Source organism: Delphinus delphis, chromosome 11, assembly GCF_949987515.2.
Source record: "Delphinus delphis chromosome 11, mDelDel1.2, whole genome shotgun sequence".
Lineage (NCBI taxonomy): Eukaryota > Metazoa > Chordata > Mammalia > Artiodactyla > Delphinidae > Delphinus > Delphinus delphis.
The window spans coordinates 44,001,593-44,025,075 of record NC_082693.1 but is presented as its reverse complement, the minus strand read 5'-3'; the positions used below and the strand labels follow the sequence as shown (position 1 = coordinate 44,025,075).

The 23,483-nt window shown below is 52.8% G+C and overlaps 2 protein-coding genes across 8 annotated transcripts; one reads left to right on the top strand and one right to left on the bottom strand.

The window, feature by feature from the left end:
* Positions 1-184: 184 nt before the first annotated feature.
* SMARCC2 (SWI/SNF related BAF chromatin remodeling complex subunit C2) lies at positions 185-19,298 on the top strand. 6 transcript variants are annotated; one of them, XM_060024969.1, is made up of 29 exons: positions 185-349; positions 2,422-2,541; positions 3,162-3,247; positions 3,700-3,781; positions 3,877-3,969; positions 4,567-4,636; positions 4,867-4,936; positions 5,617-5,692; positions 5,862-5,993; positions 6,096-6,211; positions 6,884-7,008; positions 8,013-8,072; positions 8,229-8,266; positions 8,535-8,665; positions 8,950-9,021; positions 10,768-10,881; positions 11,318-11,471; positions 12,153-12,245; positions 12,482-12,598; positions 12,690-12,752; positions 13,085-13,343; positions 13,582-13,743; positions 14,016-14,080; positions 14,272-14,407; positions 14,484-14,650; positions 15,048-15,182; positions 16,182-16,563; positions 16,890-17,312; positions 17,869-19,298. In XM_060024969.1, exons 1-29 carry the CDS (start codon positions 239-241, stop codon positions 17,943-17,945), a joined length of 3,729 nt encoding a protein of 1,242 aa, XP_059880952.1. In that variant the 5' UTR covers positions 185-238; the 3' UTR covers positions 17,946-19,298. The 6 variants fall into 6 exon arrangements, with proteins under 6 accessions (XP_059880952.1, XP_059880955.1, XP_059880951.1 ...); XM_060024972.1 differs by having other exon boundaries at positions 12,479-12,598; positions 16,890-16,973; XM_060024968.1 differs by having other exon boundaries at positions 12,479-12,598.
* A 723-nt stretch (positions 19,299-20,021) lies between these two features.
* MYL6 (myosin light chain 6) lies at positions 20,022-23,204 on the bottom strand. Of its 2 annotated transcripts, XM_060024967.1 has the most exons (7): positions 23,122-23,204; positions 22,824-22,851; positions 21,826-21,969; positions 21,447-21,620; positions 21,272-21,349; positions 20,917-20,961; positions 20,022-20,213 (listed from the first exon to the last, which is right to left on the bottom strand). In XM_060024967.1, the coding sequence occupies exons 1-6, from the start codon at positions 23,122-23,124 to the stop codon at positions 20,933-20,935; spliced, it is 456 nt and encodes a 151-aa protein (XP_059880950.1). In that variant the 5' UTR covers positions 23,125-23,204; the 3' UTR covers positions 20,022-20,213; positions 20,917-20,932. The 2 variants fall into 2 exon arrangements, with proteins under 2 accessions (XP_059880950.1, XP_059880949.1); XM_060024966.1 differs by lacking the exon at positions 20,917-20,961.
* Between the last annotated feature and the right edge of the window lie 279 nt (positions 23,205-23,483).

Below are 23,483 nucleotides of genomic sequence, written 5' to 3'. Positions count from 1 at the left end.
TCCGGCAGCTCCCACCGCCGCCGCCGCCGCCGCCGGGGAGGCCGCCAGGGTCCGCCCAGCGCCCCGCGCTCCGCCGCCGCCGCGTGCGACCAGCCGGCAGGGGGCGCTGCGCGGGCCGGGGCCAGCCTAGGCGGCGGGAGGCGGCGGCCGCGGCGGCGGCGGGAGGCGGCGGGAGGCGGGCGGAGGAGGAGGCGGGAGCTGAGCGGGGCGGGCGGCGGCGGGGCCCGAGCCCGAGAAGATGGCGGTGCGGAAGAAGGACGGCGGCCCCAACGTGAAGTACTACGAGGCCGCGGACACCGTGACCCAGTTCGACAACGTGCGGCTCTGGCTCGGCAAGAACTACAAAAAGGTACGCGGGCAGGGCCGCGCGGGGCCCGGGGGCGGGACAAAGGGACCGAGGGCCCGCGGTCCCCCCGGATCCTGCCCACCCTCCCGCGGCCCGCGGCCCGCGGCCCCTCCCCCGCGGCGTCCTGAGCGGCCCCAGCGCGCCCTCCGCCGCCCCGCGCCCCTCCTCCAGCCTCTTTTACCGCCCCCCCCAGCCTCTGATTCCAGCCCCCGCCCCCACTGCTGCGCCCTCTGCCCCTTGTTTTTCTCCGCTGGCCCGGCGGGTCCCGGTGCCAGCTGCCCACCCTCCATAAGCCATCGCTTTGCGGGCTTTTCCGGGAGAGACGGCCGGGGGTGGACGGGGTGCCGAATGCACACCCCCCCCACACACACACAGCGTGCCCGGCACGGTGCCCGCCAGAGCTCCCCACGGGGCCAGGTACCAGCAAGGCTGAGGCCTCCCCGGTGCTTTGTGTGTGTTCAGAGAGATGATGAAAGCGGGAGGGTAAACAGCTACAGAGCAGGCCCTCGACTGCTCATCAGCCTGAAAAAGGCCCCCACCCCGGGATCACCTGTCTATCGCTCGTCCCCCATCTCCGTACAAGGGGCAACAGAACCTCTTTGGGAGTCAGGGTATATGAGTTCCTGGGCAGCTACCCCTTATAAAACCATTCCTCAGCTTCACATTGAAGTCACCTCACCACCTGGCCTTGCATTGCCTTGGGTTTGGGGTTCAGAGTCTAGGACACACTTTATGTCCGTAGTCCCCCATCCCATAACAGGAGATATAATGTAGTGAACAAAGGGTTCAAGCCTTACCTGTCTTTTCTACCAGACCTCTTCCTGGTGGTGTCTTTGTCTATAGGCCTGGTTGAAAGGAGCATCTCTACATAGGGCTTTTCTCTGGAGATGGTCTGCCCTTCTTCCTTCTCACTACCCCCAGTTAGGGGTTCTCTTTCTGACTTTCCTTCAGCTCCCCAGTTCTTCCTGCCCAGCTTTGCAGCCTGTCGGAAGTGTGATGGGTGGTTTAGGAGAACGCCCCCCTGATCCTGGTCATGAGCCTGGGAGGTCTCTCTGGGTGTCAGGATCTTGACAAACAGGTGCTGGGTCTGTGGCTTGTCTGTACCCCAGCGTGAGGCTCTGGTTCCCAGGCATCTACCTTTGACCTTTTGGAAGGGAGATCAGTCTAGGGGCTTAGTCTGTGGCCCTGGGGGGATTGACAGCCTGTGACCTGGTTCAGCTTTCAAGCTCTTAGCTCTCTGTCATTTGCCTTTTCTTTCAGGGATCTCTTTACACCTCCCACTGAAAGGTGCACTTTTCTCTGTGATCAGGGTTGAGGAAAAAGGGGTCAAAAGGTAAAGAGAAAGTTAGCCTCTTGGCACAGTTTTTAAATGAGAACAGAAGGCTAGGATGCTAGGTAGCATAATATGGAAATATTTAAGAAGGCCCAGGGTTGCTTGTCTCCGATACAGTTTCCTCAGAAAGGACAGATGTCTTGCTATTTCCCACCAGGCTGGGTAGTAGCTGGTCTTTTTTTTCCATCTAGCAAGGCCTCTGAAGACATTTGTGCCCAGTCCTAGCAGAAGCAGAATGTACAAACTATTCTCTCAGTCCATTTGCCCTACCTTACTTCCTTGCATCTTTTTTATTAGGCTGTATTATCGAGGGAATCTTGACCTTCCACAAAGTTACCCCAAGGAGTAGACTGTTGTCTCGCTTAGAGCCTTGAAGATGTTGCTTCTGTGGCCTGAACTCCGTGAATCTTCAGAATTTTACAACTCTCAGTGCTGTTGTCTAGAGATCAGGGTCCTGCAACTCCATTTTTAGGGTGTTGCTGAGGGAGAGTAGGAGACTGCCTTTACCTCCAACACCAAAGACTGGTAACCTAGGCTGGAGGCAGCAGAATTTCAACTTCTTGGTGAGGGGCATCTAGGGCCTTCCTTCTGCCATTTTCTTTTTAGAGACTAGACACGTGGGGGAAGAAGACACTATTTCTTTCTGCCCCAGATGCTTCCAGAGCTCCTGGGGAAGAAATAAGGGAGATGGTGGATAATTGATCTGGGGTCTATTTTTCTTTCCTTTTCCCTGTTTCCCCAGTATATACAAGCTGAACCACCTACCAACAAGTCCCTGTCTAGCCTGGTTGTACAGTTGCTACAATTTCAGGAAGAAGTTTTTGGCAAACATGTCAGCAATGCACCGCTCACTAAACTGCCGGTGAGTGCAAAAAGCACGGGGGCAAAGCCTCCAAACCCGAGAGGGAGTTGTTTTTTTTGTGTTTTTGTAAATTTCGTAATTTTTGAGATTTGGGTTATTTCCTACCATCCCTTTCCCTGGTTGGGGTGTTACTGGCTTAGCAGAGTCCCCAGTTTACCATTCCCTTTGTCCTAGGAATATTCTGTGCAACAGGTTATCTCACGGTGTCTAAGCTCAGTCATGAAACTCATGGCATGGTTAAAACATATGAGATTTGGATTTGCACAAGCTTGTGTTCAAATCCTGGCTCTGCCACTTGGTGTCTCTGTGATCTTGGACAAGCCATTTATACCTTTTGAGTCTTGGTTTCTTCATCTCTCCATGGGATTAATACACCTACCTTGTAGGGTTTCTGTAATGGTTAACGAGGTAACCCAGTAAAGCACATGGCGGGGCTTTGTGAATATTGGTTTCTTTCTCTCCTCTCTTCCAGGCCTCATGATAGAATGGCACAGGTGTTAAAGAATTCCAGCTTCAAGAGGGAGATCAATTCAGCATAGGATTTTGTGAAAGGATTGTTAAAGTCATAAGAAAATTTAGGATGTAACTCTCACATACTTCTTCCCTTCTCAATTTTGTAGATCAAATGTTTCCTAGATTTCAAAGCAGGAGGCTCCCTGTGCCACATACTTGCAGCTGCCTACAAATTCAAGAGTGACCAGGGATGGTGAGATGCCTTCTCTTCTCTCTGTGCTTCTTACATGTAGTTTAGAGGGAATCCCCCTTTATGATTCCCTGGGGTCTTTGTGGGGTGGGAGAGCCTAGTCATTCTTGCAAGTCTCTTACTTTGCTAGGTCAGTAGGCCTGACCTGCTAGGTTGGCTGGGAGTCAGAGCCAAAATAGTCTCCAAGAATGAGTGAGTATGTGTATGTGCATCAGTGTGTGTATTGTAGAGGAAAAGGGATTCTTAGGTTGGCATCTCAAGCTTTTCTTTGTCCTTTCGCACTAAGTACAAAGTGATTCACGGAGTTATGATCAGTGAACCCCAGATCCCAGGTGATTTTGGCAAAGCTGAGGGCACGATTGCCTCCTAATTTCCCATGTTAAAAAAGTCACATACTCTGACCTCATCCCCAGACTTGAGCTATACCACTCACTAGATTATTGCCTCTTTACAAGGCGGCGTTACGATTTCCAGAATCCATCACGCATGGACCGCAACGTGGAAATGTTCATGACCATTGAGAAATCCTTGGTGCAGGTAATAGGAACCTCCTCCATCCACCTCCCTTCCCTTGGTGAGAATCCAAAACCTCTTCCCTGTAATCTCATCCCATTTATTTCTTCTCCCTACAGAATAATTGCCTGTCTCGACCTAACATTTTTCTGTGCCCAGAAATTGAACCCAAACTGCTAGGGAAATTAAAAGACATTATCAAGAGACATCAGGTGAGTGGGTGGGTCAGGAGAGGTTTTAGAAACCCCATGACTCTCTTTCTGAAGTTTTCCGTACAAGCAGCAGCCCTGAGGTAGCCCTACCTACTTGGAAAGGTATTAGAATGAAAGCCTTGAGCCTCTCTTTCGCTGTTCCTCCCATTTCCCAGTCTTGGCAGATTTGGATCACTGTTCCTAGAGACCGCATGCGCCTGGGGGAAGAGCATCTACTTCCACTGAGCTAGAGGTTGCCTGGTTTCAGATCAATGAAATCTTTGCTCTTTGGAACTCTATAATAACAAGCAGATGTTGTTGGGACATACAGGGACATAAAATCGACTGTACGTTTCCCATGTGTGACAGATTATCTACTCAGAGGATTATCTGCAATTTAAAATTCTTTGATTTGTCTCCATTATTTGCACAATCCCAGCTGTTTCTCTCTGCCACTTAGCTGATGTGTGCTTGGAGAATGCAAACCAACTTCGATACCATTCTGAGCAAAATATGATGAGGAAGGCAGATCTGTGGTTAAACCTTACTTTGGTTTATTTACATCCATGAGTAATTCGGAGGGGACCATACTTACCTGCTTCTCCTTGTGCCATCCAGGGAACGGTCACTGAGGATAAGAACAATGCCTCCCATGTTGTGTATCCTGTCCCAGGGAACCTGGAGGAAGGTGAGACCAGGGTTTTCTTGGTCACTGCAGTGGACAGCTTGGACTAGGAGGTGGAGGACTGCTTAGCAGCTATGCAGTGCCTGGGCTCCTCTCTCCTTTCAGCCCTGAATCCTCTTACCACCTTTGTTCCTATTTCCAGATCCCCTGCTGCAACAGGAGTTGTGTACAGAGTTATTTTGTGTGTATCTCCCTTTAGCTTATGTTTCTCTCTGCTCTGTCTCTATCCCCAGAGGAATGGGTACGGCCAGTCATGAAGAGGGATAAGCAGGTTCTTCTGCACTGGGGCTACTATCCTGACAGGTGAGGATGGGTTCCTGGGGCAGGTTTAAGTACAAGAGCCAGACTGAGAAGCCCTAGAACATCTAGTAAAGCGAGAAGGCACTCTTCGAGGGTTATTTTTAGGTCTAACGTTAATTTGTTCTCCTCCCACCTATTACGCGAATCCTCTGTCTTGGGGGAAGTTTGGACTTATTGGACAAGGCTTAGTCTAAAAGGATTGGGGCTTTCTGTGTGAAATGGTTAGCGTAGTATAATTTTTGGTAAGTAAACATTAGAAATAATCTCAATATCTAACAGTGGGAAAATGTTTCAGCAAATTTATATATCTAGTCAGTGGGCTATTTTGCAATCTTTAAACTGATAGAGATAACACGTGATTTGTAGATAAATATTGCAAAAAGTAGGACGTACGATAACATCTAGTATCAATGCAATTATATAAAAACAAAATTGTACAGAAAAAGTTACTGGGTCACAAGAACTTGTGTTAGAGTGATTCTTTTCTATTTTTGAAATATTTTATAGTCATTTTTATTACTTTATAGTGAAAAGAATCCCAATATTAATTGGAAAAATAATCATACCAACAAATAACCCAACAACCCATACTTTTTGTAAATGAGAAAGGTAAAAGGTTTGCACTTTAGTTTTCCACAACTCTATCCCATTGCTTGTGCTTTATGCTCAATTTCCCGTGGCAGTTACGACACGTGGATCCCAGCCAGTGAAATTGAAGCATCTGTGGAAGATGCTCCGACTCCTGAGAAACCTAGGAAGGTGAGCTTTTCTTGTCTGTGCCCCCTCCCCCAAGAAGAATGCCAGGGCCAGACCACTTTTTGGAGGTGAAGCAGAGGCTCCTGTGCCCTTGGGCTCCTCTGTTAAGGATCCGCAGACAGAACTGGGGCTTCCAGGCCTCTCTCCAGGACAGTCTGCCTTTGTACTTCAGGTTCATGCAAAGTGGATCCTGGACACAGACACCTTCAACGAATGGATGAATGAGGAAGACTATGAAGTAAATGATGACAAAAACCCTGTCTCCCGCCGAAAGAAGATTTCAGCCAAGACACTGACGGATGAGGTGAAAGCTCTTCTTTTCTCCTTGATCCCTTAGCACAAGTCCCAGAACAGGTCTTTGCTGGAGATTGTTGGCTGACATTTGCCCCAATTCTCCAACCTGCAGGTGAACAGCCCAGATTCGGATCGACGGGACAAGAAGGGGGGGAACTATAAGAAGAGGAAGCGCTCCCCATCCCCTTCACCGACCCCAGAAGCTAAGAAGAAGAATGCTAAGAAAGGGTAGGCCAGCCCCTAACCCGCCCCCGCCTTTACTGCTCTGTCCACACCATGGTGAAGGAAGGAAGGACAAATTGCCGCCCGTAACCACTGGGCCCTGACCTGGCTGAGCCTGAGCGGGAGGATGAGGAGGTCTTCAGCTGTCCAGTGGATACTTCTGATCCCGGCCACTAGTAAACTCACAGAGAGCTTAATCTCCAAATGAAAGGGCTTTGCCTCTTCCCATTACTCTGTAGTGATGGGTTTCTCTTTGCTCAGCTCTGCCCTCAGGATTCTCTCTCGCTTTTTTATTTCCTTCCAGTTTTATTGAGGTGTAGTTGACATACAGCCCTGTATAAGTTTAAGGAATACAGTATCATGATCTGGTTTACATACATCATGAAGTGATTATCATGATACATTTGGTGAACATCTATCGTCTCATGTAGATAATAAATTAAAGAAACAGAAAAATAAATAAGTAAAAACATTTTTTTTTCTTGTGCTGAGAACTCCCAGGATTTCCTGTCTTAACAACTTTCATGTGTACCGTACGGCAGTGTTAATTATATTTATCATGTTGTACCTCACCGTCTCTTTGGGAGTCTTTCTTGCTTCCCTTCCATTGGACCTCACCTTCCAGGGATTCCTTGTCCAGGGGTGACTAGATTCTCTTTCACTCTCTTTCCTTCCCAGTCCCTCAACACCTTACACCAAGTCAAAGCGTGGCCACAGAGAAGAGGAGCAAGAAGACCTGACAAAGGACATGGATGAGCCCTCACCGGTCCCCAATGTGGAAGAGGTGACATTGCCCAAGACAGGTATGGGCCAGACCAAGCTCCTGGGCCCCCGCTCCCTGTCCGGCTCTTCCTGTGTCAAACCCCCTGGGTGGGCTGACTTCCCAGGCCCAGCTCCAGGTGTAGAGGATCTTTCCCTTCAGCTTAGCTGGTTACTGAAACCATTTTCATCAGACAAGCCTTGAACTTCATATCCGTATCTGAGTTGTGGACTGTGCTCTGTCTCCAAACTCTTTTTTATTACACACCGTCAGTAAAATATATTTGAGCACAAATTATACACGTGTACTATTTACCACTACTTTAGGAGCGTTATAAAACACATACATTGTCTAAAAATGGGCAAATGTAGAGGATACGATTAAAAAATATAAAGAGAGGTTCTGCTATTCTTTGCCTGTATTTCAGTGGACCCTCTTTTGCGTCCCCATTTTGGAGACCATTGCTCTGCAGTACTGGTTTACAGTCTATATTCCATAGACATCCAGGAGTGGGTTTCCGGAGTAGGATAGGGGAGGCCACTGAGAGAGAGGAGTTCCGGCTTCCACCCCCTCATCAATCAGAGCAGCTCTCCTCTCTATTTATGTTTTCTCCTGAGCTGCTGTGTATGAATTCAGTGGAGGAAAATGTCCTCTGCTTTCAAAAATGTTTAAGATCCAACTACTCCTCTACAGAGTGATTTGGTCAGACTCTGTCTCAGTCCATGAAGAACTTACAGACACATGAATGGAGATAAGGGCCAATCAAAGACAAGAATGATTGATGAGTGTTCATAGAGTAGAAGATGCTTCTTTATAAGAAAAAAGTTGAGTTAAATGAATTTTTGGTTGGGGAAGGGGAGAAAGTGGCAGGAAGGGGAGAAAGTTTCAAGCCACAGAATGATTGTGACTGGAGGAAGTTGCTACGTTTTGTGATCAGATGGGGCAAGCTTTTGGAGAAAGTGAGCTCTCTGGAACTGTTAGCAGTGGAGAGGCGAGGGCTTGATTTAGGCAGAACCTGTCTGTGAAAATGACTCTCTCCCCTGGCAGTCAATACTAAGAAGGACTCGGAGTCAGCCCCAGTCAAAGGAGGCACCATGACTGACCTGGGTAAGATGGGGAGCTTGGGGCAGGTGGTCAACGCCTAAAGGAGGGGAGGGGAGGCTGCCACCTGCCCCTAGCCTGCCGGGGCCTTTCCGAAAGCACACTAGTTCTGCGGCCCCTGAGGAGGCTCCAGCCTGCTATCTTGCTGTCTCTCTCTTTCAGATGAACAAGAGGATGAAAGCATGGAGACCACGGGCAAGGTGGAGCCAGTTTAGAGAGGCCCTACCTCTCTATGTGATTCTGACTTGTGATTATAAAGTTCCTTCTACCCAGAACTTTCCACTGCCCAGACTTCTCCCACCCGATTTCTAGCTGTTGCTCAAAACTCTGACGCTTTGAGTCCCGGGGCCCAGAACTGTTCATTCCCATCCCGTCTTTAGTGCCCACATTCCTGGGGTATAGGAGAAGCAGGGGGTTGCTAGGGGCAAGATGGGAATGCTGAGAGTCCAGCAGCCTCCATACTCGCAGGATGAGGATGAGAACAGCACGGGGAACAAGGGGGAGCAGACCAAGAATCCGGACCTGCATGAGGACAACGTGACCGAACAGACCCATCACATCATCATCCCAAGCTATGCTGCCTGGTTTGACTATAATAGGTATCGGTGCTCCACCTTCTCACTAAATCCTCATTTTCCTGCTCCACAGATCAACATGTTGTTCCTCCTCCTGCCTCCAAATGAGTTACCTCTTCCTCAGCCAGGTAGACCGGGGTACAGTTCAGTTTTAGGGAAGCTCCTGGTCTCAGAGTCTTCCAGCCCTGGCGGAGAGTTCTCCCCAAGCGTCTCATTCCTTCCTGCTGCCCCATCTTCCAGGCTTTTCCTCCCTTTGGGGTCTCATCTCTCCTCTAGAGCCTCCGAATGCACCCTTTCTTGTCTTGCAGTGTTCATGCCATAGAGCGGCGGGCTCTCCCTGAGTTCTTCAACGGCAAGAACAAGTCCAAGACTCCAGAAATGTAAGGAAATCTCAGCTCATGATGCTCTGCCTCCTGTGTCCCCATTTGTTCCTCCCAGTCCAGTGTGGCAAACATTTCTTGAGCTCCTTCCATGAGCCAGGCACTGTGCTAGGCTTACAGAGACATGGTCTCTGCCCACAGGCAGCCTCAGCCCAGCACTGTGACCACTGCTCTCTAGGATTTGCCTGGGGGCCATGTTAAGCATATGCCTCTTCTGCTCAAAACAGGTATCTGCTCCGGTGCCTACAGAGCCTCTCCATCCATAATTACTCATGCTGTCTAAAATGCACATGTCTCTAGCATAAGTAGTAGCTGTGACTAAAATATAACTGACTGCTATTGGTCCCTTAGAGTAGGTTTTGATAGGAAAAAATGGGAGGAGGAACTATTAAGACCCAAGTCTGTGAATTTAAGGGATGGAGAGATGTGTTTTGTAAAGTCTGGGCTTGGGGCTCAGAAGTCTTCATCTCCTTCAAGGCTCCTCCTGCCGGGCCAAATCTGCCTGGCTTCAGTTTGGTGTTTTCCATGGTTAGGGATGCTCCAGGATATATATGGTGAGGCAGGTGGGACTTAGTGCTGAGCCCAGGCCCCCTGAGGACTGAACCAGCTGGCTTCCCAGCTGCTCCTCAGCTTCCCCACTCCCTGCTCCGGGGCCACCTTCCCTTCCACCATGTTTCTTTCCCTGAAGCCTGGTATGGTTCTCTCCTCCTCCTCTTCCTGGGGAGAACAGTGTGTGAAAAAGCCTTACTCTCTCCAGAGGAAGTAGTGACAGATGACAGGAGTGCAACTTGATCTGCAGGCAGAGTTGGAACTAGAACTGTTCTACACTTTGCACTCTTGGTGTAAAATAGTAAATGATAATTGCCTACATGTATTGAGAGCTTACTATCTCCCAGGCGTTATCCTAAGTGTCCTACGTACCTTGAATAATTTAATATTCATGTCAGCTTTAGAAGTAGGTCCTGTTATCTTCAGTTTAGTGATAAGGAAACTGAGGTGTAGAGGTGTTAAGTCACTTGCTTAAGGTCACACAGCTCTTGAGTAGTAAAGCTGGGATCTGAGTCCTTTAGTCTGGCTCATGTTCTCAAATTTTACACTATACCACACAATAGCTACCATTTTGGGGGCTAGTACAGTGTGCCCGGCACTGTTCTAAACCTCTACAGACCTTTCTAATTCTCAATAGACACTTCATTTTACAGATGAGGAAACTGAGGTTCAAAAAGTTGAAGGCCATCACAATAGAACTAGGATTTGAACTTAGACCTTTCCACCTTTGACACACGTTTTCTCAAGACCACGCCATGCTGAGGAGGTGGAGGCACCGATCAGGACTTCCCTTTAACAGCTGCCTTTGGAATTAAGGGCACTTTCTCTTACCTTTTGATTCCTTTTCAAAAGTTGGATTGAGGGAGTTCCCTGGTGGCCTAGTGGTTAGGATTCCAGGCTTTCATTGCGGTGGCCTGGGTTCAATCCCTGGTCAGAGAACTGAGATCCTGCAAGCCGAGTGGCACAGCCAAAAAACGTTGGATGAAACATCCCCAAGTACAGCTAAGGAGATAACTCATTTAACTAAAAACCCCATCAAAGGTTTGAACCCCTCGTGTCTAGCACACAGTGACCCGCAGTGTGTATTGAGTCAGCTGCAGTGTTCTTCTCTGTCTGTCACACAGGAGGAGTCCTTAGCTCTCTTATCGTTTTACCTACCCTTCAGCCCTCTCATCGTTCATCTCTCTCTTTTCTAAGCTACCTGGCCTATCGAAACTTCATGATCGACACTTACCGGCTGAACCCCCAAGAGTATCTCACGTCCACTGCCTGCCGCAGGAACCTGGCGGGTGATGTCTGTGCCATCATGAGGTGGGTGCAGCTGAGGGGCAGCGGGTGCCTGAGGATGAATGCCCACAGATGTCTCTTGGCTGATGTAGAGAGGCCGGCAAGGAGCATAGGGGACGAGCAGGAAAGAACATCTCTAGAGAAAGGCGAAGTTCAGGTTCGGGTACGGGTGACTTAGGGAATGGCAGGGGCGCTCTCGGAAGTGCGGAGGAATGGAGGAGGGGCGCGTCCGTAGTGAAGGAGCCTACCCAGCGAGATAATGCAAGGGGAGATGTTTAGTAGCTGGGTGGGTATGGAGAGAGGCTCCCGCTGTGGATGTGGACGTGGGTGTCACTGGCATATAGGTGCTGGGAGGAGGCGGTATTTCCCAGGGAGTGGGAGGAGTGGAGAAGAGGGTGCCCCAGCTCCACCCCAGCCCTCCTCCCCGTGTGTGACCGTGTCTCTGCCTCTCTCCTCACAGAGTCCATGCCTTCCTAGAACAGTGGGGTCTTATTAACTACCAGGTGGATGCCGAGAGTCGACCAACACCAATGGGGCCTCCGCCCACCTCGCACTTCCACGTCTTGGCTGACACACCGTCTGGGCTGGTGCCTCTGCAGCCCAAGACCCCGCAGGTAGGGCGAGGGGCTGTGGGGACAGGGTGGGATTGGGCAAAACGGGGCTTCTTCGCACTTTTCTTTTTCTGGTTTTTTAGGGTAATGGTTCAGGAGTGTTTTGAGGCTTCTTCCTTTCCCAGGGGATGCCAAGGGCCACAGGAATCAGCCCCATGTATTTAGCACCCTCTCTCAGCCTTTGTGCCCAAGACTGTGAGGACTTGCTGAGGCAGAAGAGATGCTTCTTGTCCTTGGGGAGCAGACAGGCTAATTAGGGGACGGAGCGGATAGAGAAAAATGGCTTAAAATTAAGTTGCATGAAATTTTTTAACTTTGTCACGTTTCCAACATTTTTTCATTTTTGCTTCATAATTTTTGTCACTTCCATTTTTTTTCCACTTCCATTTCATACATCACAAAAATTAAGAAGAGAAAAGTTACGTGGCTTGCCCAAGGTCACACGTGTAGGGTTAGAGCCTACTTGTTCAGCTCCTAAATCCTAAGAGAACCTGTAAAGATCCATGTGAATACAAGTGGATATCATGCCAACTACAGATCTAAACAATCATTAAGGGAGTACGGAACAGTGGCATGAGTGCCCCCCAAGCTTGCGAGCTGCCCGGCATTTGCTCTTGAGGCCTCCAGGGCCTCGGCCTGGTCTTTTCCTGCCCAGCCTCCATGACGCCAAGCTCTGTCCCCCAGGGCCGCCAGGTTGATGCTGATACCAAGGCTGGGCGAAAGGGCAAAGAGCTGGATGACTTGGTGCCAGAGACGGCTAAGGGCAAGCCAGAGCTGGTAGGTGGGGTGTAGACCCCGCTGGGCTTCTTATTTGCCCCTTTATTGGGGGGCCCCTGCCCGGGAAGAAGAGCCATGAGAGCAGAGGAGCTACAGCAGTGAGGGAGGAAGTCCCGCCCAGGGGTGTCCCTGGCTGTGGGAAGGAAGCTCCTTCTGTCTGTCCTGTCTCTCTGTCTGCCCCTGGCTCCTGGCAGTCACTCGGACTCACCTCTTTCTTTCCCCTCCACAAATAGCAGACCTCTGCTTCCCAGCAAATGCTCAACTTCCCTGATAAAGGCAAGGAGAAACCGACAGACATGCAGAACTTTGGGCTGCGCACGGACATGTACACAAAGAAGAACGTCCCCTCCAAGGTACGGAGGTGCGGGCTGCCTGGGCGTGGTGCACCTTCGCTCCTTGAGGCTGCGGGCTCCTCCCTCTGACCCACCTGTGTTTCCCCTGCAGAGCAAAGCTGCGGCCAGTGCCACTCGAGAGTGGACAGAACAGGAGACCCTGCTACTCCTGGAGGTAAGTAGGGCAAGGGAAGGGGAGCCCTATGAAAACGGAAGTGGCCAGGGGGCCGGCTGCACTCGTGAGTGGGGAGAGCATGATCTTGCCCCAGCCTCTCTCCTTCCTGGCGCCCACTGCACCTGCCCCAAGGACCAGCTCCAGGCCAGGGACTGGGACCATTTCGTTAACCCCTTGTCCTTTCTTAGTGCTACTTGCAGATCCCCCTTGGATCCAGCAGAGTACACAAATACCACAACCCAGAGAGCTTTGAAGCAGCTCCGTTTAGTGGGATGGGGGTGTTGACCTTCAAGGAAAGTGGCTAAGTGAGGTTGTGTCTCCACCACCACCAGGCACTGGAAATGTACAAAGATGACTGGAACAAAGTATCGGAGCACGTGGGAAGCCGCACACAGGACGAATGCATCTTGCATTTTCTTCGGCTTCCCATTGAAGACCCGTACCTGGAGGACTCAGAGGCCTCCCTGGGCCCCCTGGCCTACCAGCCCATCCCCTTCAGCCAGTCCGGCAACCCTGTGATGAGCACCGTGGCCTTCCTGGCCTCTGTCGTCGACCCTCGCGTGGCCTCCGCTGCTGCGAAGTCAGCCCTAGGTAATGCGGAGGGGTCCTGGCCCTCTCGGTTTGCGTTTGAAGGGCTGGGTACTCAGGCCGTGAAACCCCCTCAAGTTTGGCTGCCTTCCTGGCCTTGTCTGCTGCTGGCATCAGCCCAGGCACCTGTCCAGCTCCATGAAGGTGTAGATGAAGAGCTGGGCTTGTGAGGAAGCTCTCACAGGGAGAGCCAGAACTGCCTACCGCCCGCTCCCAGCCTCACCCTCTCTGGGTCTTACAGAAGAGTTCTCCAAAATGAAGGAAGAGGTACCCACAGCCTTGGTGGAGGCCCACGTTCGGAAAGTGGAAGAAGCAGCCAAAGTGACAGGCAAAGCAGACCCAGCCTTTGGTCTGGAAAGCAGTGGCATTGCAGGAACCACCTCTGATGAGCCTGAGCGGATTGGTAAGACCTGGCACGTTCCCGGACTCCTCCCTTTTTACCAAGAGCCTGAGCCACCTGGCCTCCCCACACCATCCCTGCGTCCACTTGGCCTCAGAGCACAAGACGAATGGGGAGAATTGGTGGGGCTTTTGTTTTTCCCAGGGCTTTACCTTAGGTACCGTGGCTCCCCACTGGTCCTCCCAGTAAGATCTTGGCTAGGAGAAGGGGCTGTTGGAAGAGCGTTGTAGACAGACTGTGTCAGACATTTCCCGTTTCCTCTCCCCCGGGCCCAGAGGAGAGCGGGACTGACGAGGCGCGGGCGGAGGGCCAGGCCACAGAGGAGAAGAAGGAGCCCAAGGTATAGCGGGACCCACACAGGCTGGGAGGGCAGAGGGGACAGGCGTGGACCGCGGTGGGGGGAGCCGGCTCCGTTCAGCTCAGGCAGGCTGGGCTGGACCTCCCAAGTAAGAGGCGTAAACTCAGTTCCTGGTCTGGGCCCTCTGTGTGCGAACCAGCGCCCTGATGCTCCCCCCTTTCCTGGGACTCCAGGAACCACGAGAAGGAGTTGGGGCTATAGAGGAAGAAGCAAAGGAGAAGACCAGCGAGGCGCCCAAGAAGGATGATGAGAAAGGCAAAGACGGCGACAGCGAGAAGGAGTCAGAGAAGAGTGACGGGGACCCGATAGGTGAGCCTCGAGCATGGTGGTTGGGGTCCAGGAAGGAAGCGAGGCTGTAGGGCTCAAGACCCTTTTCCTGGCCCAGTTGATCCTGAGAAGGAGAAGGAGCCCAAGGAAGGGCAGGAGGAAGTGCTGAAGGAAGTGGTGGAGTCGGAGGGGGAAAGGAAGACGAAGGTGGAGCGTGACATCGGCGAGGGCAACCTCTCCACCGCTGCGGCCGCTGCCCTGGCTGCCGCTGCCGTGAAGGCCAAGGTGAGGACCAGAGACCCAGGGGAGGAGGTTCCCCTTCCCTCATCTCACGTCACCTGGAAGAAATCCTTTCTTGTCATCCTTAAACGACGCTGGCCTGTTTCCTTTCCCTTTTGATCGTGAGAGGGAGACTCGGTCATCTCTTCTCTAAGCTTTTTTAAGCCTTTCCACTGGGCCTGTTTTCACCCTCTAATTATTTGACCTTGTCTTATCCTTTGCCACTCTCTCTCTCTCTTCATGTTCTTTTAAAAATATCGGTCAAGCCTGTGCTGCTTTCTGGGTTGTGACCACAGCAAGTTCTTTCTTGAAACCTGGCAGCCTCCATGCTACCCTTCTCGGTCCCGGAACGTCTTCAGCTGGGTCCTCCCACTGACGGGCCGCCCCACCCCTCCTTCCTTAGCACTTGGCTGCCGTTGAGGAGAGGAAGATCAAATCTCTGGTGGCCCTGCTGGTGGAGACCCAGATGAAAAAGTTGGAAATCAAACTCCGGCACTTTGAGGAGCTAGAGACGATCATGGACCGGGAGCGAGAAGCAGTGAGTTGTGTCCCCTGGGTGTTGGTGGGGTCCCACCTTGACACTGGGCTGGGCCCCAGTTTAGGATGGAGGGAGCAGCAGTGCAGAGAGCCTGAGGCCAACAGGGCAACACAGCAGAGCGGGCTAGCCCAGGCCGGAGCCGGAGTCAGCCCAGGCAGCTGGGGATAAGCAATCCACAGGTGCAGCCTGGAGACCGAGGTCCCACAGAAGGTCAGCTCCAGGGTCACGTTCTAGTCGGTTCTTTGACTACTGCATCTCCAGGTCCTTGAAGGGTGCTTGGCCCATAGTAGACTCTCAATAGAGATTTGTTGAGTGATTGAACAGGTTTAAGGCGTGATGAGAGGGTAAGGGCTTCAGATCCAGGAGGTGAACTTGGAAAGGGAATGGGATGGACAAGGTGTTGAATCATTTTGATTTTGAGAAGATATAAAAGAACTAGAAGACAGGGACTCTGACCCTGATCTCCCCAATTGAAGATATCAAACATACAATATGGAGACATCAAAACCAGTTAATGCTTCAGGTATCTGACAAATGCAAATTAAGAGGTCTCCAATTAAGTATAAAAGTCCTGAGAGAGAACGAAATAGAGGCTGAAGCTCAGAGGCTAGGGATTTGATCTGGGATGGCTTCCTAAGAGTGGTGAGTTTTTCTCCAGTTTTGAAGGAAGAAAAGTACATGATTTGACAAGAGGAACTGGAGGGGTTTTCCAGATTAAAGTAACGACAGATTCAAAGCTTTGGAGCTGAAATGAGCAAGGGCTGCCACCAGATTAAGTCCACTGCAGTGAGAAGCCAGCGGGCAGCCAGAAGACCTGGTGGGGGGAATTGGAGAGGGGAGGGCGGGGGAGCACGGAGGAAGCCAAGCACAAGGGTGAGATTTGGCGTGGGGAACTGGCAGAACGAGAGTCTGGGTTTGTCAGAAGACAAAGCAGGGGACAAGGCGTTCGCCTCTGGGGTCTCCTGAACCCGAGTAACCGTTCTTCGTTGGCTCTGGCAGCTGGAGTATCAGAGGCAGCAGCTCCTGGCCGACAGACAAGCCTTCCACATGGAGCAGCTGAAGTACGCGGAGATGAGGGCCCGGCAGCAGCACTTCCAGCAAATGCACCAACAGCAGCAGCCGCCCCCGCAAGCCCTGCCCCCGGGCTCCCAGCCTGTCCCACCTGCGGGCGCTGCTGGGCCACCCGCTGTCCACGGCCTGGCTCTGGCTCCAGCCTCCATGGCCCCTGCCTCTGCGGGCAGTGGGGCCCCTCCCGGAAGCTTGGGCCCCTCTGAACAGATTGGGCAGGCAGGGTCAACTGCAGTGCCACAGCAGCAGCAAACAGCTGGAGCCCCCCAGCCTGGGGCAGTCCCACCAGGGGTACCCCCCCCTGGACCCCACGGTGAGTGATGGGTTCTGAAGCTCTCGCTGACTGGAGGGATCCGGGTGACCGTGCCAGTTCCCCTCAGAGGGGATATGGGATAGGACTGGAGATGAGGCTCAGCCTCGATTTCTATAGATTGACCTTGGTTATATCCCTAAGCCAGCAGGGATCCCTCCCCAGTCCCAGACTTTGGGAATTTTGTTCCAAGGCTTTACCACTTATTCTAGTATCAGGAAAAAGGAAGGTGGCACCTAGGAGTGACGAGGTTATCCTCGCTGTGAAAGTGAGTTGGCAAGTGAGATTGTATGCTTCTAATCTTCTCGATCTCTCCTTTTCATTCCCAGGCCCCTCACCGTTCCCCAACCAACAAACTCCTCCCTCAATGATGCCAGGGGCAGTGCCAGGCAGCGGGCACCCAGGCGTGGCGGGTAATGCTCCTTTGGGTTTGCCTTTTGGCATGCCGCCTCCCCCCCCTGCTCCATCCATCATCCCATTTGGTAGCCTAGCCGACTCCATCAGTATTAACCTCCCCCCTCCTCCTAACCTGCATGGGCATCACCACCATCTCCCGTTCGCCCCGGCCACTCTCCCCCCCCCTAACCTGCCTGTGTCCATGGCGAACCCTCTACATCCTAACCTGCCGGCGACCACCACCATGCCATCTTCTTTGCCTCTTGGGCCGGGGCTCGGATCCGCCGCAGCCCAGAGCCCTGCCATTGTGGCAGCTGTTCAGGGCAACCTCCTGCCCAGTGCCAGCCCACTGCCAGGTGAGAAGGGTCCTGGAGGGGAGAAGGGTGAGGGAGAGGGGTCCACGTGGAGGGCTGGAGGGCAGGGGGGGGTGGGCTCAGGTACTAGAGCTTCCACAATCCCTTTTTGAACGCTCTGGTAAAATTAGAACACAGGAGGGAAGGGCCTCTCTGGCTGTCCTCCACCATTCCCCAGCCTGGCAGCTGCCACCCCTGGGATGACGCTGGGGCCTTTCACTGGTGGGTCATGGAGGAGTCCTGTGGCACAGAGCATCTCCGTTGTAAACTGGAAAAACGGCTACTTGTCTGCATGATGATTGGCGTTCCCTTTGCTTGTTCCCGTCACGTTCAAGTGCCCCATGTAGAGAGTTCCCTTGGGGGCAGAAGGATGATTTGGGGTATCCCAGTTTTCCCAGCGTATGGTGGGAAAGGGTGTCGGGGAAAGGAAGTTGTACACCGTGGGTACTCTTTCACCTCCTGTCCATTGCATGCCATGCCCGGTTGTTTGTCTGGTGGCCTGGGTCTGGAGCCCTCTCTCCTGCTCACCCCAGCTGATGCAGCTCCCTTCTCTCCACAGACCCAGGCACCCCCCTGCCTCCAGACCCCACGGCCCCGAGTCCAGGCACAGTCACCCCTGTGCCACCCACACAGTGAGGAGCCAGCCAGACATCTCTCTCCCTCACCCCCCATGGATATCAAGGTTCCAGGAACAGCCCTCTCCCCACCACTGGGACCCTTCCCCAGCCTGGAGAGTTCATCACTACGTAAGGAAAGCTCCTCCTGCCCCTCCAAAGCCCCCACCATGCCTGTCAGAGGCATGCACTTTTATATTGGATTATTCAAGGACTTCTGTTGAAAAGATGTTTCTAATGTCTGGGAGAGAAGATAGGATGGGGATGCTGCCCTCAAAGGAAGGGCTGGGGGAAGTGTTTATACAAGGCTCTAATTAACCACTTCTAAGGGTACATCCCCTCAAAACTATTGCATTTTTTATGGATTGAAAAAAAGTGAAGCTCTTTAAAAGGAAGTAGAGATTTTAAAAAAGCCACATTGGAGCTCCCTCCACCCAGTGGAAAAAATCCAACTTTTACATATTTTGAGGAGGGAAGTGAGTTTTAGGAAAGGGGAATTTAGGTTCTGGGGAGAGCTCTGGGGATAGAACAGGGTGCAGATACCTGTCTCCTCCGGCCTCTCGTTAGTGACTGAGGCAGCTCCCGAACCCCCTTGGCCACCCCACCCCCAGTTTATTCCCACTAATCTCTCCTGCTGCTTCCTCGGTGTTGCTGTTTTAGGCCACCCCAGCTCAGCCAATGGCCCCTTTCCCTCTGAATGTCAGCTTTGTGTTTTAAAGTCTCCTGCGTAGTTGATGTCAGCGTATGTGTATTTGGTGGGGACACATTTTGGGGGTTCCTGTGGCAGGCAGTAGAGGAAGAAAGGGCGCTCGGGGCTATGCTGCCTCCTGCCTGGGCTCTGTCAGCGAGCGGGCTCCCAGAAGATGTGGAGAGGGGCTCTAAGAGGATGGGAAGTCCTAAAAACGTGGAATTGTCAAAAGCACTTAAGCACCTCCTTCTTAGGGCTGGGTGGGGCACCCCGCTCACCTCTTCCCTCTCCCACCAAGACCATCAGCGCTGTGGCTGGCAGTAGCTAGGGATTCCTTGGGATTTGGGGCAGCAGCCGGGGAGGGGGTGCCCGACCTAGGGTAGGGCCGACCCCCTGCTCGCAGCTTATGGCTCAGCTCTGCTCCCCGGATCCCAGTGCCCCCAGTACCAGCTCCCCGCTCTTCGTCCTTGGTGTGAAGGCGAAAGTAACTCCAGGCTCTCCACCAGTTCTTCCTGGTTCCTCCCACCAGGCCTTGTGTTCCTCGTGTCCCCATATTTCTCTTCCTCTGCGTCTTGGCACCTTTCTTCTGTTCAAAAGTTTTCTGTAAATTTTCTCTTTTTTCTTTCTTCTTCTTTTTCTTTTTTTCTTTTTTTTTTTTTTTTATAAATTAATTTGCTTTCAGTTCCATCTGTGGATGCCTTCTGTGTTCTCTTACCTGTGGCTGTTAGGCGGGGCGGGGTGGGGTGGGGAATCAGGCTGTGCGCAGCACTCCTGGAGTCTTTCGCAGTGGCGATCGGTGGGGCTGCAGAGACACTGGGCCTCTCTCCCAAACAGGCCAAGGGCAGCACAGCTGTCCAGACTGTACGACTGGTGCAGGGCCTGGGCAGAGGCTCTCTCTCACCTGCCCTCAAAATAGCCATTTAAGACTTGGAAGGACATCCTCACATCCCAGAGATTTTGTCTATTTATCCTTTCAGAAGTGGTGGCTTCATATCTTCCCTTATTAGGCGGGGAGAAGGCAGGCATCTCAGCTACTTGTTACTGTTGGCCCCTAGCCCTGCTGAAGTGAGACAGGCTCAGGCAGTGCTAATATGGCCTGGCTTTCGTGCCAATAAACACTCCCCGGGCTCCCCGACAAAAGGCCTTCAGTGCTGGGGAGGGCTAGGAGAGGACTCAGCACCATATGGGATGGCACAAGGGTGGCCAGCGTTGGTGCTACAGGGATTTATGGCTTTCCTAATCCCCAAGGGGTAGCCTTTGTAGCATCAATAACTAAGGCCAGCATTTCTTAAATCAGGCAAAGATGGTTCCTAGAGGCCCTTTGCCGGCCGGCTTTCCCCAGCCTCTGGTCCATTGACCCCAGACTGTCCTCCCCTTCACCCTGCTCAGGAAGGAAAGCAGAACCGCATGTAGGGCAGAGAGCAAGTTTATTTGGTGAATGCTGAAGGCAAACATCATCCAAGAGAGACAATCTGGGAAAACTACTGTGACAAGAGCACCTAGGAGGCCTCCGGGGCTACATACACAGTCTCCCACAGGGAAGGCGTGGTTTCCGTGCACACTGGGAACGTCCTCAGCCATTCAGCACCATGCGGACGAGCTCTGTGGAAAGGAGAGGGGGTGATCCAGGGAGCAGGGCCAAGGGGAGGGGTCCACCAGGGGCCAGGAGACCACAAGACCACAAAGGTAGCCTAAGAAGGAATGTGCCCACAGCAACCAACCTTGGGGTCAGTTTGCAGAGGGGCCACCTTGAGTCTGACCAGTCCTCTCAGCCCCCAGTTCCCCTCCCACCAGCTGTTATTTCCCCACCCCACCCTGAGCAGCAAGAACACAGCAGAGGCAGAAGAGTTCTCAACTACACCTACAGCTACTGTCAGCCATTGGCGGGAGGAGAAGACAGAGTTTTGGGTTAGGGTACCTCCGAGCTGCCCAGCAGAAGGACGGGAAAGAGACTTCAGCTACAGTAGCACAGTGGGACAGGCAACCCACCCCCCGCTGCCAGCTGCCCGTGCTCCCGGGCTAAAGGATGACCATGAAGCAAGACTGGGATAGGCTGGTGTGAGTTCCCAGACACCAGCGCCCTAAGAAGCAAAACCTCAGCCCATTCTAGGAGAGAAGGAGGTACCACACCCCCAGGCTGTCTTCCTCTTTGAGGAACCCCTCCCCTCCCCAGTCAGCTCCATGCAGACACATGCCAGGAGGAAGTCAGATGGTAGTAGGGGAAGGGCAGGGGCTAGAGAGCAAAGGCTGGGAAGAAAAACACTGGGGAGGTCAACTAGAGAAGAGGGGCTGGGAGGAGCCGTACCCGCCCCATGGGCCCGTCACCCCGACAGGATATGCCTCACAAACGCTGCAGGAAGGAAGAGACATTAATGGTGAAGACAAGACACAGACATGGGGTGAAGGGGTCAGGCGGCGAGGGATTAGACATCCATTTATTTTACTTCCCATCCCTTTCCCACCCTTCATGCCACATAAGCCCTTCCTTTCCTGTCATACCCCCCTGGCCTCCCACTCCTGGGCTGGGCTGGGCTGGGCCCTGCCCCTTGCCTGTTGGCACTTTTTGGAGCCTGAATCCAGGGACAGGGAAAGCCCCAAATGCTGCACTTGACCTGCCCTGTATGGCTGCTTCCTCCGTGAGACCCCAGTTAGTCCCTCACCTTCATAGTTGATACAACCATTGCTGTCCTCATGCCCCGCCACCAGCATCTCTACTTCTTCCTCTGTCATCTTCTCACCTGCAGAGGGGAAGAAAGAGTGAGCGTTCTGGAATTGGGTGACACGTGAGGTCTGTCAGGTGGCACCTCAGCTCAAGAAGGAAGGGCAGAGCCTTACCCAGTGTGACGAGAACATGCCGGATCTCAGCACCCATGACCGTGCCGTTCCCTTCCTTGTCAAACACCCGAAGGCCTTCAACGTAGTCCTCGTAGGTGCCCTGGTCCTTGTTCTTGGCCACAGTCTGCAGCATGGGCAGGAAGTGCTCGAAGTCCAGCACCTTCACGTTCATCTCTGCCATAAAGGAGGTGGAAGCAAAGTCACATGCATCCTCAGGACTGGGGATTATGTGGTTCCCACTCAAGGCAGGAGAAATCTTATCTGGGATTTGCTAGACAAGAGCTGCTTGAGTTCAGGGCCTAAGAAGACAAAGCGAAGCCATCAGCTAAGGACTGCAGACCCACTACCACACTGCAGAGTTATTCTTAAGGACCCTCACCATCACTCTTGGGGTTCCCCAGGACCTTGAGCACCTCGGCGTTGGTGGGGTTCTGGCCCAGGGCCCTCATCACGTCCCCACACTGGCTGTACAGGATCTTGCCATCCCCTGTTCGGTCAAACAGCTGGAAGGCCTCCTTGAACTCTGAGGATTCAGATAAACATCAGCACTGGGCACGTGGGGGTTGACCCAAACCCTCCCTTACAGCCCCTGCGGCCCATTCCACTTTGATCATGCTGAGGAAACCAGATATTTATACCGCTGTGCACCCAAACCCTCTAAGTGATCCAGCGTCCCTTCCTCCGACTCAGGTGTCCCACATAAATACCCGGCCTTCCTCCCCTTGGCAGAGGTACCAGCCATTTACATACCCTCCGCCTGCAGCAGCCTGCCCAGCCTCCTCACCTCACTACTCAGGGCAGGGATTTGCCACCGCCCTGTCTGGGCCCTGTCCTTATAAGGAAGTGGGAGCAGCAGCCTGGGACTGGGGTCATCCCAGCCTGCCACTTCCCACCCCTCCAGTACAGAGACCTTTCAGAGAGTACAGCTACAAAGAAGTATCCTCAGCAAACTCCCCTGTTCCATTTTCACAAAGTAACAGGTCACTACTGTCTACAGCGTTCACGATTCCAAGCTGGGGGAGGGGGAAAGTTATCACAGGAGGAGAAAAGAGGCAGAAGTAGCTAACTAAGGAACAGGGGAGCACAGGCAGCTTAATACACAGTCCCCAAGCCCCACACACAACAGGCATTAGTGACCAAGTTGTTTCACATGCCCACACCACCTAAAACTCACCCAGTGCTTGGGGCTCAGATCTAGAGTACAAGGGAAGGGAGGAAGAAAGAGTGAGAAAAGAAAATGGAAGATCCAGAAGGAGGGAGAAGGGAATCCACGAAGTACTCCCCTGGGGGTGCTGAAGAGAAGACAGGTGGCTGGAGGGTGCTAGAGGGAGTGTCCTTCTCCCTAAGCATGACCTCAATAGGGGTCAGATTACCTACCTGCGGTCTGGTCCTCGGTGAAGTCACACTGCTCAGAGAAGAGGGGAGCGGTCAGCATCTTAACTCCAATCCCCCAAGCTTCTATCCCCGTCCCAAGAACTCTGAACCACAAACTCCCGTTCCATGCTGGGGACCCGCTTCCCAGCAGGACAGGATCCCCGACACTCCAACCCCACCTCCAACCTTTAAGGCCCTCAGGTTCCTTTACCCCCTACCTTTTGCCTTCTCCCCGCCCCCTATCCCCGGCTTCCCGCCTCTCGCCCCAAATCCCGCTCATCTTCCCAGCGCTGGGCCCCACCATCTTGACTGCTCAGCTCTGCGGGACCTTTTCCTGCAGTAATGGCTCCGGTTCCGGGCCCAACCCTAGTCTTAGTACGTCCCAATTACGTCACCCCCAGCCGACCCAGCCAATAGGAATCCTGGCCCGGGTTTATGCAGATGACGCTGCTATATTAGTAATGAGGTGGGCGGGACCCACTGCTGTTCGTTTCTCCTGAGCAGCCCTAACTGGGGCACAGAAACTGCAGAGGAGGGTGGAGTGGGGCGCGAGGAATCTGCTCCTCCGAGAAGCAAGAAAGTCAGAGGTTGTCGGATTGGGGAGGGGTGGGGGGAGAAGAGAGCCCTCCCTTTCCTTCCTTCCCTCCCCCACCTATAAAGAAA

Bases quoted from the DNA above. Each gene is read 5' to 3' on its own strand.
- SMARCC2 (XM_060024968.1), top strand. From the start codon at position 239: ATGGCGGTGCGGAAGAAGGACGGCGGCCCCAACGTGAAGTACTACGAG. The intron at 11,472-12,152 runs GTAGGGCGAGGG...TCTGTCCCCCAG, and splicing joins TGCAGCCCAAGACCCCGCAG to GGCCGCCAGGTTGATGCTGA. The intron at 12,599-12,689 runs GTACGGAGGTGC...TTTCCCCTGCAG, and splicing joins AGAAGAACGTCCCCTCCAAG to AGCAAAGCTGCGGCCAGTGC.
- MYL6 (XM_060024967.1), bottom strand. The intron at 21,970-22,823 runs GTAGGTAATCTG...CTGAATCCTCAG, and splicing joins CACCGAGGACCAGACCGCAG to AGTTCAAGGAGGCCTTCCAG. The intron at 21,621-21,825 runs GTGAGGGTCCTT...CCTTTATGGCAG, and splicing joins GGGGAACCCCAAGAGTGATG to AGATGAACGTGAAGGTGCTG.